Source organism: Nicotiana sylvestris, chromosome 11 (assembly GCF_000393655.2).
Source record: "Nicotiana sylvestris chromosome 11, ASM39365v2, whole genome shotgun sequence".
Taxonomy (NCBI): domain Eukaryota; kingdom Viridiplantae; phylum Streptophyta; class Magnoliopsida; order Solanales; family Solanaceae; genus Nicotiana; species Nicotiana sylvestris.
The window spans coordinates 24,032,129-24,046,033 of record NC_091067.1 but is presented as its reverse complement, the minus strand read 5'-3'; the positions used below and the strand labels follow the sequence as shown (position 1 = coordinate 24,046,033).

The 13,905-nt window shown below is 42.5% G+C and overlaps 1 protein-coding gene across 1 annotated transcript; it reads left to right on the top strand.

The window, feature by feature from the left end:
• Positions 1 to 2,980: 2,980 nt before the first annotated feature.
• Positions 2,981 to 3,634, top strand: LOC138880826 (uncharacterized). Its single transcript, XM_070161005.1, has one exon. The coding sequence runs from the start codon at positions 2,981 to 2,983 to the stop codon at positions 3,632 to 3,634; it is 654 nt and encodes a 217-aa protein (XP_070017106.1).
• The last annotated feature ends 10,271 nt before the right edge of the window (positions 3,635 to 13,905 follow it).

The window sequence follows — 13,905 nt, the reverse complement described above, 5'->3', positions numbered from 1 at the left end:
TTGCACTTTACTTTCTAACCTTCTTCATTTTCTTCTACCACCTCAAAGTGTTGCCAAACATACGAGCGCACTCTAGAAGTACGAGGCATGATTTAACTTGAATTGAGATTTGTGAATTGAAATTGAGAAATGAGAATTGAGAGATGAGTAAAGAAATGAGGAAGAGGAAGGGGGTATTTATAGTTTTAGAGAAGGTTAATTTTGTAAATTGAAAACGGGTTAAATTTTAAAGAAAAAAGAGGCTATTAATGCAATTAAGGGTGTTAAGCAACGGATCTCTGCCAGGGGTGACCGTTGCCAATGGTTAATGGGCCCCACAAATTTCAAAAAATTTAAAAAAACAAAAACATAAAAATATTTAGCCGTTGTACCGGTCCGGTCCGGGCCGGTTAAACCGGTACACGGTACTGTTCACGTGGACCGGGTTTGACCGGTCCAGTTAACCGTTAAAAAAAAATAAACGGACCAACCCCCTCTACCCCTCCTACCCAGCCACACCTGACCCCTATGTACCGGGCCGGGCCGGTTCCAATTTTTTCCGGTCTGGGCCGGTCCGGTTACGGGTCAAACCCGGTCCGTTAGACACCCTTACTTTGACCTCTCATAAGCTTGACAAAACATGATATTAGTAATGTTTGGATGGGATCACACAGTGCAGCGAAGTTATGTTTAGATATGATCCTTTGTGTTGGATTCGTGTGTGTTTGGTTCTACGGTGTGTGCTAGGCTCTTTGCATGCATTGTGATGGTACTTCTTAAGCTGGCGGGACAGTTCTCTCGTTTGAGGCATTTCAGGATTGAGTACATTTGGAATGTTGCTATTTGGTGCACGGGTTGTACGGGTTGTGGCTTTAGGATGTATTGATGTGTCATGTCACTAGAGTGAATATGTTAGATGGGATAAAGTCATCGTACCTAGAATGGGTACTATCGGATCTGATTGCGGTATATTTGGAAGGATATTGTTGCTGATTGGCTTAGAAATTTGCTATTGATCGACTTAGAAAATCAATTGTGAGGACTTCCTTAGTTGAGAGATTGGGTACAATAAAGAAGGGTAACAAGTTCTGAAGAAATTATCAAAGCATAAAAACACCCGTTTCGCCCAGAATCTAGCAGATCTCTAAGGATTTCAAAAGTCTGGTTCCTTTTAGAACGAGGCGACAAATGAAACTTGTGGTTTAATGTAAAGAAGTAGTAAAGTCAAAGCCATATATTGTGGTCTACACTAGGGAATGTGCCAAAGATGAAGAAGGTATGGGTTCTTCGTATCATGGCACTACACAAGGCGAGCATAGTGCTTCATCTCTAATGGAGGATGATGAGATATTAGAGGATGTTTCACCATGTTATTACATATCCTTTAACGAAGTGGACCCTCAAGAAGATGAATATGTGAAAGATGCTCCGCCTGAACTTGAAGACGGAGTGAAGACAACAGTTTATGCATTGAAAGAAGTTAACCTTGGCACTGATGAAGAACCAAGGCCCGCTTACCTAAGTTCTTTACTAGAAGTTGATTAAGAAAACACTTATATTGAGTTACTCAAGGAGTTTAAGGATATATTTGCTTTGAGTTACAAAGAGATGCCTGGTTTGAAGCTTAAAGTAGTAGTCCATCACTTTGCAGTCAAGAATGACGCTCGTCTTGTTAAGCAAGCCCAAATGTGCTTTAGGACGGATTTGGTTCCTTTGATTGAAAGTGAAGTTAACAAACTCATTGAAGTTGCCTTCATCCGTGAAGTTAAATATCCACCATGGGTTTCAAGTATTTTTCCCCTAAGAAGGAAGAATAGAAAAAATCGAGTGTGTGTTGACTTTAGGGATCTCAACAATGCATGCCCTAAGGATGAATTTCCACTTCCTATTCCAGAGCTTATGATTGACGCTACCACTGGGTATGAGGCAATGTCATTCATGGATGGTTCTTCGGGCTATAACCAATTTGTATGGTGCCAAAAGATGAAGATCTTACTGCATTATGTACCCCAAAGAGTATTTATTGCGACAAAGTAATACCTTTTGGCTTGAAGAACACTGGTGCTACTTATCAAAGGGCTATGCAGAATATTTTTTATGACAATCTCCACAAGAATGTCGAATGTTAAGTTGATGACTTGGTAGTAAAATCAAGAAAGATGAGCGACCACTTGAAAGACTTGAGAATGGTGTTTGAGTTGCTCCGGAGGTACCAACTTAGGATGAATCCATTGAAATGTGACTTTGGATTTACTTCTGGAAAGTTTCTGGCTTTCATTGTCTGACATCGAGGGATCAAAGTCGATCAAGCCAAAGTGGATGCCATTTTGAAAATGCCTGAGCCTCAGGATATTCATGAATTGAAAAGTCTGCAAGGAATGTTAGCATACCTTAGGAGATTTATCTCAAACCTAGCTGGGAGGTGCCAACCATTCAGTCATCTCATGAATAAAGGTGTTCCTTTCAAGTGGGACCAAGCTTTTAGCAATTCCTTTGAAAGTATTAAAACTTACTTGATGAAGCCTTCAATTTTGGCAGCCCCTATACCTAGAAAGCCATTGATATTATATATTTCGGCACAGGAAAGGTCAGCTGGAGCGCTGTTTGCCCAAGAAAATAGTGAAGGGAAAAAATCCCTTTACTACTTGAGCAGTATGATGACACCAAATGAGCTGAATTATTCGCGATTGAAAAGTTATGTTTGGCGCTAGTCTTCTCAATCAAAAAGTTGAAGCACTGCTTTGAAGCTTATGTCATTCGTCTTGTTTCTAGAGCGAATCCCATAAAGTTTATGATGTCAAAGCCTATCCTTAGTGATCGACTAGATAGGTGGTACCTCCAGCTTCAACAATTTGAAATTGTGTACATCCCTTAAAAGGCTATAAAAGGACAAATGTTAGCAAACTTCTTGGCAAACCATTCTATACCTGATGATTGGGGGCTAACTGATGAACTACCTAATGAGGATGTAATAGTCATTGAAGTTCAACCTCTATGAAAGATGTACTTTGATGGTGCTGCACATCGCGGAGGAGCTGGTGCTGGCATAGTATTTGTCACTTCTCAAGGAGAATTTATGCCCCACACTTTTACTTTGACTCAGCTCTGTTCTAACAACGTTGTTGAGTATCAAACATTAATACATGGGCTTGAAATGACTATCGAAATAAAGCAGTTGCAATTGCAAGTCTTTGGTGACTCTCAGTTAGCGATCAACCAGCTTTTAGGTAGTTACGATGTCAAGAAACCTGAACTACACCTATATCATGATTATACTAAAAAATTAATGGGGTGGGTCGGTGATGTGACTATTCAACATGTGCCTAGGAAAGAAAACAAAAAGGTTGATGTTTTAGCTGCCCTAGCTTCATCATTAACCCTGCCTGATCAAGCGCAAGTTACTATCTGCCAAAAATGGGTAGTACCCCCACCTAATGAGGTTGAAAGTGAAGAAAATGAACTCGAGCGTCTTGTCGTTGTTTCTGAAACTGATAAGGAAGAATGGCGACAACCCATTATCGATTACTTGAGCTATAGGATACTTCCAAAAAATCCAATGAGAATGACTGAAATCTATCATTGTGCACCTCGCTTCCTTACTACAAAGTTACTCTATATAAAAGGTCATTCAAGGGAGTACTCATGCGATGCTTAGGGGAAAATGAAACACTACAAACTTTGCAATAAGCACATTTTGAGGTATGTTGGTCACACCAATTTGGAACAAAGCTCCATTTCCATATAAAAAGAATGGGATATTATTGGCCAACGATGGTAAAAGATTGCTTGGACTACGCTCGAAGATACAAGGCTTGCCAATTCCATGCTAATTTTATTCATCAGCCTCCTAAAGTGTTGCACCCGACTGTTGTATCTTGGCCATCTGACACTTAGGAATTGTTAGACCACTGCCAAAGTCCTCTGGTGAGCACCTATACATCTTGGTTGCAACTGGCTACTTCTCAAAATAGGCTAAAGTTGTTGCTCTTAAGGAAGTAAATAAGGAAAATGTTGTCATTTCATCTGGGGCAAACATAATCTACCGCTTTGGCATTCCTCGTTACATAATAACGGATAATGGCAAGCCATTCGACAATAGGTTGATAAACAAAATTTGTGATCTCTTTGGCTTCAAGCAACATAACTCTTATATGTATAATGTTGCTGCCAATGGTCTAGTTGAGGCATTCAATAAGACTCTATGCAACTTGTTAAAGAAAGTCATCTCTAAATCAAAACGAGATTGGCATGACTGTATGGAAAAAGCTCTGTGGGCATATAGTACAACTCACTACATGCCAACACAAGCGACCCTTTATTCACTCTTTTATAGAGTCGAAGCCGTCTTGCCACTCAGCGTCAACTACCTTCATTACGATTAGCTATTCAAGAAGGAATCACCAATGAAGAAAATTCTCGACTTCGATTAGTAGAGTTGGAGGCTCTTGATGAGAAGAGGTTGGAAGATCAACAGAATCTTGAATGTTATCAAACTCGATTGTCTCGCGCCTTCAACAAAAGAGTTCGCCCAAGATCCTTTCAAGCAGGAGATCAAGTCCTTGCCATACGAAGACCCATTATTACTTCCCATAAACTTGTAGGGAAGTTCACTTCAAAATGGGATGGGCCATATATCGTGCAAGAAGCTTATTCAAGTGGGGCTTACTGGTTGATGCAGATGGCATGAGAATCGGCCCTATCAATGGCAAGTTTTGAAGAAGTATTATCCTTGAAGTTGCAACGCTCCTTGACGTACGAGCCTAAACTGTATCTTCCTGCACTCCTGATCCACATGAGTCTAAACTGTGTATGGCCCAGCCAAAAAAAAGTTTGCTAGGTTGAAAACCTCGAAAGAGGCAGTCAAGTCAAGAGTTAGGACATAAAAAAAAGTCCACTAGGTTGAAAACCTCGAAAGAGGCGGCCTAGGAAAAAGTTAGGATATAAAAAAAATCACTTATTCTGAACTACGGTATGACTTGATCCTCTTCGCTGAGGTACATAGGCAACTTAGAGTTTCATTCTAAGTTCAGTCGCATAAGTTCAAATACGTAGTGCCCCAATCATGGTTTGAATGAAGTATGATGAAATTTAATCCATTTAACCAGCACTTGAAAATCGAGCTGAGATACCATTCTTCTATTGAACTTTGGTACCCATTTGATTTAAAGGGGGCAAACCTCTATGGTAAATTGGTATCTTCAATGGAATAATTATACACTTTTAGGAGGCTACTAAGTATTTGTATTGAAGCCCAAAGATTCACTATGTCTTCATGTTCGCCAAATCTTTAAGTCATGTAATCCATTTAATCAACACTTGAAAATCGAGCTGCGATACCATTCTTCTATTGAACTTGGGATCCCATTTGATTTAAATGGAGAAAGCCTCTATGGTAAATTGGTATCTTTAATGGAATGATTATAGTCTTTAGAAGGCTACTGAGTATTTGCATTGAATCCCGAAGATTCACCATGTCTTCATGTTCGCCAAATCTTTAAGTCCGCTGGTCTTCAAGTTGGATTATTTAAACCCTCCAAATCTTCAAGTTGAAGTCCTTAAATTCGTTGGTCTCCAAGTTGAATTATTTAAGCCCTCCAAGTCTTCAAGTCTACTAATTCTTTAAGTTGAAGTTTAAAAGTCCACCACTCTTCAAAGTTGAAGTCTGCAAAGTTCGCCAAATCTTCAAAGTTTGCCAAGTATTCAAGTCTATGTCGTCAAGTCCACCAAGTCTTACAGTTGAAGCTTTCTAATTTTCCAATCTCAAGGTAGACATTTAAGTCCCTTTGCACCTTAAGTTGTCCTCTTCGTGGGTTTGTCCTTAAAAGGAACTATAACTTTCTAATCTTAAGATGGACATTTAAGTCCCTTTGCACCTTAAGTTGGCTCTTTATGGGTTTGTCCTTCTATATGCTGTCATGGATTTGTCCTCTCATAGGATGTTGAGAGTTTGTCCATCTATTTGTTGCCATGGACTTCTACTTCAATATGATGTATGAACCTTTGCACCTTGAGAGTAATCTCTCCGATATCCGGGCCACCTTGAGTGTAATCTCTCCGTGTCACGACCCGAATTTTCTCACATTCGGTACCGTGATGATGCCTAACATTGTACTAGATAGGCAAGCCAATGTTTCAGATTACATCACCTTTCCATTTTATCTTTTAGCAATTTAAGCTTCACAACAACAAATTAGTGGAAATAAATGCGGAAGTACACAGTTTAAAAGATTATCTTAATACAACTATGAAACCATAATAAAATTCTACGCAGAACTGGTGTCACAATCTCATGGACCATCTACGAATACTACAAATAATAGTCTGAAAGAAGGAATACACATCTGTCTTGGAAATAGATAAAACATAAATAAACTAGAATAGAAGGGGACGCTAGGGCCTGCGAACGTCTGCAGGACTACCTCGGATCTCCTATGGACTGAAGGTAGCAACCTCAAACTCTGGTCAGCCACTAGCTCTGTAATCTGCACATGAAGTGCAAAGTGTAGTATCAGTACAACCGACCCCATGTACTGGTAAGTGCCGAGCCTAACCTCAACGAAGTAGTGACGAGGCTACGGCGGGGCATACAACATATACAACCTGCAGCAGTTTATTCTGAACAAAAAGGAAATACATAATGTAATAAAGCAATAACTGGCATTAAATAAATCCGGAACCCACTGTTCTACTACTTTTCAACTATAACCAATTCTTAAGGGTGTTTCAACGTCACAATAACAAACCTCCACAGCTATGAACACATAATAACAACTGATGCGGCACGCATCCTGATCCTATCATATAGACAACAACAGTATCACAATTCACCCTTATTCCTCCTTGTTGCGTCGTGCAACCCGATCCCACCTGTCTACCCTTATTACTCCTCAACATATATCACCTTTATTCCAACCCGATCCCACCTGTCCTCCCTTATTAGTCCTTATTACGGCGTGCAACCCGATCCCACCGGATAATATCGTTGTGGCGTGCAACCCAATCCCAATATATAAATCAACACTAATCACAAAAATAAAGACAAGTATTTCACATATTAAGTCAAATCCTCCAATGTACTTGTACCTCAATTCACACGACGGAATATCACCACGATTATGCAACTTAACCAATGTAAACTACTCAGCGAGACCAATCAAGGTGTACCATAAGGCCTCAAGCCAATGTAACAGGCAGCAGATGTCGCATTTGCGATAGGAGCTTTGCAATTGCGAAGCTCGCAAATGCGAAGGAACATCGCAAATACGAGAACCATCACACCACTGCTGCCTTCGCAATTGCGAAGGAATGTTCGCAATTGCGAACCCCAACCTCCTTAATTGCGGCCAAAAGATCGCAAATGCGATCAGTCCCCTCCCAGTTTGTACTTCGCAATTGCTATGAGTTGCTCGCAATTGCCACACTAACAGACCTTGCAATTACGAACCCTGATCTCGCAATTGCGAGATCAAAGGCCAATACCAGAACTGAAACCTGCAACAATTTTTCCTAAGTCCAAAACACTTCGTAGCCTATCCAAAACTCACCCGAGCCCTCGGGGTTCCAAACCAAACATGCACACAAGTCTAAAAATATCATACAAACTTGTTCATGTGATCAAATTGCCAAAATAACTTCTTAAACAACGAATTTAACACCAAAACTCATGAATTTCACAAGATAGTTCAAATTTCTATTTTCTCAACCAAGGGTCCGATTTATATCAAATCAACTCCGATTCTTACCAAATTTCACAGATTTGACTAAATTATCATTTTAAATGTACCGGGCTCCAGAACCAAAATACGGGCCCGATACCATCAAGATCATACACCATTTCATTTCCAAAAGTCCTTATATTTTCGAGCAAACAATTTTCTTTAAAAATTCTTTTCTCGAGCTAGGGACCTCGGAATTCGATTCTGGGCATACGCCCAAATCCCATATTTTACTACGGACCTTACGAGACCATCAAATCACGGGTCCGAGTCCGTTTACCAAAAATATTGACCGAAGTAAATTTTAATCAATTTTAAAGGTTAGATTCAATATTTCTCTTAAATTTCACATAAAAGCTTTCCGAAAACGTGCCCGGACTGCGCATGTAAATCGAGGTGAGACAAAAGGAGGGTTTTAAGGTCTCGAAACACAGATTTGACTTCTAAAACAAGAGATGACCTTTTGGGTCATCACATTCTCCACCTCTAAAATAACCGTTTGTCCTTGAACGAACATAGAAAAGTACCTGAGTCGGTGAAAACATAGGGATATCGGCTCCGCATATCGGATTCGGATTGCCAGGTCACTGCCTCAACAGGTTGACCTCTCCACTACACATGAACTAAAGGAAAATTCTTCAATCTCAACTAACGAACTTGCCAGTCTAGAATAGCTACCGCCTCTTCCTCATAGGTCAAGTCCTTGTCCAACTGGACAGTGTTGAAGTCTAACACGTAGGATGGATCGCCGTGATACTTCCAAAGCATGAATACATGGAACACTGGATGCACAACTGATAAACTCGGTGGCAACACAAGTCTGTAAGCCACCTCTCCCGCTCGATCAAGAATCTCAAAAGGACCAATGAACCTAGGGCTTAGCTTACCCTTCTTCCCAAATCTCATTACGCCCTTTATGGGCGACACCCGAAGCAACACTCGCTCTCCGACCATGAATGCCATATCACAAACCTTATGGTCAGCATAACTCTTTTTCCTGGACTAGGCTGAACGTAGCCTATCCCGAATGATCTTAACCTTGTCCAAGGCATCCTGAACTAAATCTATACCCAACAACCGAGCCTCTCTCGGCTCAAAGCACCCAACTAATGATCGACATCATCTACCATATAATGCCTCATATGGAGCCATCTGGATGCTCGACTGATAGTTGTTGTTGTAGGCAAACTCCGCTAATGGCAGGAACTGATCCCACGAACCTCCAAAGTCAATAACATATGCTTGGAGCATATCCTCCAAAATCTGAATAGTATGGTCGAACTGCCCATTCGTCTGAGGATGAAATGTTGTGCTCAGCTCGACCCGTGTACCCAACTCACGTTGTACTGCCCTCCAGAAGTGCGAGTTGAATTGCGTACCCTGGTTAGAAATGATAGACACGGACACACCATGAAGACGAATAATCTCCCGGATATAGATTTCAGCTAACCTCTCTGAAGAATATAAGACTACCACAGGAATGAAATGCACTGACTTGGTCAGCCTATCAACAATAATCCATGCTGCATAGAACTTCCTCTGAGTCTGTGAGAGTCCAACAACGAAGTCCGTAGTGATGCGTTCCCACTTCCACTCAAGAATCTCAATCTTCTGAAGCAAACTAACAGGTCTCTGATGCTCGTACTTTACCTGCTGGCAATTTAAACACCTAGCTACATATGCAACAATATCCTTCTTCACCCTCCTCCACCAATAATGTTGTCGCAAATCCTGATACATATTAGCGACGCCCGGATGAATAGAATACCGGGAACTATGGGCCTCCTCTAGAATCAACTCATGAAGTCCATCCATATTAGGCACATAAACTCGACCCTGCATCCTCAAAACTCTATCATCTCTAACTGTAACCTGCTTGGCACCACCGTGCTACACTGTGTCCCTAAGGACAAGCAAATGAGGATCATCATACTGTCGATCCCTAATAAACTCAAATAATGACGACCGAGCGACTGTGAAAGCTAACACACGGCTAGGTTGAGAAACATCCAACCTCACAAACTGATTGGCTAAAGCCTGAACATCCAAAGCAAGTGGTCTCTCACCAACTGGAATATACGCAAGGCTGCCCATACTGGCTGACTTCCTACTCAAAGAATTGGCCACTACATTGGCCTTCCCCGGATGATACAAGATGGTGATATCATAGTCTTTCAATAGCTCAAACCACCTCCTCTGCCTCAAATTTAGCTCTTTCTACTTGAACAAATACTGCAAACTCTTGTGACTCGTGATCACCTCACACGACACGCCATATAAATAGTGCCTCCAAATATTTAGCACGTGAGAAATGATTGCTAACTCCAAATCATGAACTGGATAATTCTTTTCGTGAATCTTTAACTGTCGCGAAGCATATGTAATAAGCTTGCCATTCTGCATCAACATCTCACAAAGTCCAATACGAGATGCGTCACAATATACTATATATATGGCCATGAACCTGTGGGCAACACCAACACTGGTGTCGTAGTCAAAACTGTCTTGAGCTTCTGAAATCTCGCGTCACACTCATCTGACCACCTGAACTAGGTAGCCTTCTAGGTCAACCTGGTCATCGGGGTTGCTACAGACGAAAACTCCTCCATAAACTGACGGTAATAACCCGCCAAACCCAAGAAACTCCGGATCTCTGTGGCTAATGTGGGTCTAGGACAGTCCTTGACTGCCTCTATCTTCTTCGGATCCACCTGAATACCCTCTGCTGATACAACGTGACCCAAGAAGGCAACTGAAATCAGCCAAAACTCACACTTCAAAAACTTAGCATACAACTGACTGTCTCTCAAAGTCTGAAGAATGACTCAAAGATGCTGCTCATGCTCCTCTCGGCTATGGGAATAGATCAAAATATCATCAATGAAGATAATCACGAAGGAATCCAGGTAAGGCTTGAACACCCGGTTCATCAAATCCATGAAAGTTGTTGGGGCATTTGTCAACCCAAATGACATCACTAAGAACTCATAATGTCCGTACCGAGTGCAAAAAGCCGTCTTAGGGACATTGAATGCCCTAGTCCTGAACTGATGGTAGTCATATCTTAAATCAATCTTCGATAACACTTTGGCACCATGAAGCTAATCAAACAAATTATCAATCCTCAACAATGGATACTTATTATTGATGGTGACCTTGTTCAACTGCCGATAATCTATACATATCCTCATTGACCCATGTTTCTTCTTAACAAACAACACCGGCGCACCCCAGGGCGAGACACTAGGTCTAATAAAGCCCTTATCAAGAAAGTCTTGCAGTTGCTTCTTCAATTCTTTCAACTCTGGCGAGGCCATATGATATGGCGGAATAGAAATGGGCTGAGTGCTTGGAGCCAAATTATTGCAAAAGTTAATATCCCTATCGGGTGGCATCCCCGGCAGGTCTGTAGGAAATACTTTCAGAAACTCACGAACAACTGGCACAGAATCCATAGAAGGAACCTCAGCACTAGAATCATGAACATTTTCCAAGTAAGCCAAACACCCCTTTTCAACCATACGCCGAGCCCTCATATAAGAAACAGCCCTACTGATAGAATGACTAGGAGTCTCTCTCCACTCCAATCGAGGCAAACCCGGTAAGGCTAAGGTCACGGTCTTAGCGTGTTAATCCAATATGGCATGATAAGGCGACAACCAATCCATCCCCAAAATAACATCGAAATCAACCATATCGAGGAGTAGAAGATCTACACGGGTCTCAAGACCCCCAATATTAACCACACATGAGCTATAGACACGATCTATAACAATAGAATCTCCCACCAGCATGGACACATATACGGGAGCACTCAAAGAATCATGAGGCACAACCAAATATGAAGCAAAATAAGAAGACACATAGAAGTATGTAGACCCTGGACCAAACAGAACTGAAACATCTCTACTAAAAACCGAAACAGTACCTGTAATAACAACATCGGAGGACTCAACCTCAGGCCTAGCTGGGAAAGCATAACATTGGGGCTGGGCCCTACCACCCTGAACTATATCTTTGGGACGTCCTCCTGTTGGCTGGCCTCCACCTCTAGCGGCCTGGCCTCCACCTCTAACGGCCTAACCTCCACCTCTAGCGAGCTGACCCCTAACTATGGCTCCCTGACCCCTACCTCTAGCTGGCTAGGTGGGTGGTGGAGGAATCATGGCATGAGAACTCTACTACTGCGACTGAACACCCACTAATTTCAGACAAGCCATCGGGATATGACCAATACTCACCGCACTCAAAACATCCACCTGAATACTGCGACTAAGGAAACTGAGACTGATACTAGCAGGTCGGCTGACCACGATAATAGCTCTAAAGAGGAGGTGCTCTGATAGGAGCTGGTGGAACACTATGAGCTGGCTATCCGGAAGGAGGTACATAAGGACCACGACCCCTTGAAGCTCCATGAGATGCCTGAAGTGCTGAGTGAAACGACCTGGGATGATGGCCCTTACCAAAAAAATCCCTGCCCCCAGATGAGGCACCACTGAACCTACCCGAATGACGAGGCCTCTTGTCAGACCCTTGACCACTCCCCTAAGATAGAACTTCCTCAACTCGCCGGGTCACATTAGTCGCATCTTTGAAAGAAATCTCGCTCCCGGTCTCCTTAGCCATCTGCAATCTAATAGGCTGAGGGAGTCCCTCAATAAACCTCCCCACCCTCTCCCTCTCGGTGGAAGTATAAGAAGAGTATGGCGGGCCAAGTCAATAAATCTGGTCTCATACTGAGTGACGGTCATAGAACCCTGCTGGAGACGCTCAAACTGCCTCCGATAATCCTCCCTCTGGGTGATAGGGAGAAACTTCTCTAGAAATAGCTGAGAAAACTGATCCTAAGTCAAAGCAGGCGACCTAGCTGGTCTAGCCAAACAATAATCCCTCCACCATTTTTTGGCGGAACCTGATAAGCGAAAAGCAGCGAAGTCGACCCCATTAATCTCCACTATCCCCATGTTCCTAAGAACCTCGTGGCAACTGTCCAAATAGTCATGGGGATCCTCTGAAGATGCACCGCCATAGGTAGTAGTGATAAGCTTGGTGAACCTGTCCAACCTCCACAAAGCATCTGTAGACATAGCTGCTCCATCGCCGGTCTGTGCTACAATACCCGACAGAACTACCCCAACTGGCTGAGCTGCTGGAGTCTGAAACTGGGGAGTCATTTGCTCCGGAGTGTGAGTAGCGGGAGTCTGTGCTCCTCCCCCATATTGAGAGACGGTTGGTGCTACAGGAAGTATGCCTGCCCGAGTAACACTCTCTATAGGGCCCACTAGACAAACAAGAGCATCTTGGAGTACCGGGATGGCGATGAACCCCTCTAGGACCTGAGTTGGCGTTATTGGGACTGTCTGGGTCGAAACCTCATCCTTAAACTCTACCTGAGGCACCGCCATAGGTGCTGCTTCTCGAGCTCTGGGCTAAGCCCTACCTCTGCCTCGGCCTCGGCCCATCGTAGGAGCTGCTACTGGGGGCTCGGGCTGCTGATCAGTTGATGAAGCAGTACGCGTTCTTGCCATCTGCGAAAGAACAAAGTATAGAGTTCAATTAGCATTGAGAGATCAAACCGCACGACAGAGATGAATAGAAGTGAAACTGTTCCTAACTGTGTAGCCTCTGGAGGATAAGCACAGACATCTCCTTACCGATCCCTCAGACTCTACCATGTTTGTCCGTGAATTGTGAGACCTAAGCAACTTAGAGCTATGATACCAACTTGTCACGACCCGAATTTTTCCACCTTCGGGACCGTGATGGCGCCTAACATTGTACTAGCTAGTCAAGCCAACGTTTCATATTAGATCACCTTTCCATTTTATCTTTTAGCAATTTAAGCTTAACAACAGTAAATTAGCGGAAATAAATGCGGAAGTCACAATTTAAAAGATTATCTTAATACAACTACGAAACCATAATAAAATTCCACCCAGAACTGATGTTACAATCTCACAGACCATCTACAAATACTACAAATAATAGTCTGAAAGAAGGAATACACATCTATCTCAGAAATAGATAAAAAAGAAATAAACTAGAATAGAAGGGGATGCCAGGGCCTGCGGACGTCTGCAGGACTACATCGGGTCTCTTATGGACTAAAGGCAGCAACCTCGAACTCTGGTCAGCCACTAGCTTCGTAATCTGTATAGGAAGTGCATAGTGTAGTATCAATACAACCGACCCCATGTACTGGTAAGTG

Bases quoted from the DNA above. Each gene is read 5' to 3' on its own strand.
- LOC138880826 (XM_070161005.1), top strand. From the start codon at position 2,981: ATGTACTTTGATGGTGCTGCACATCGCGGAGGAGCTGGTGCTGGCATA.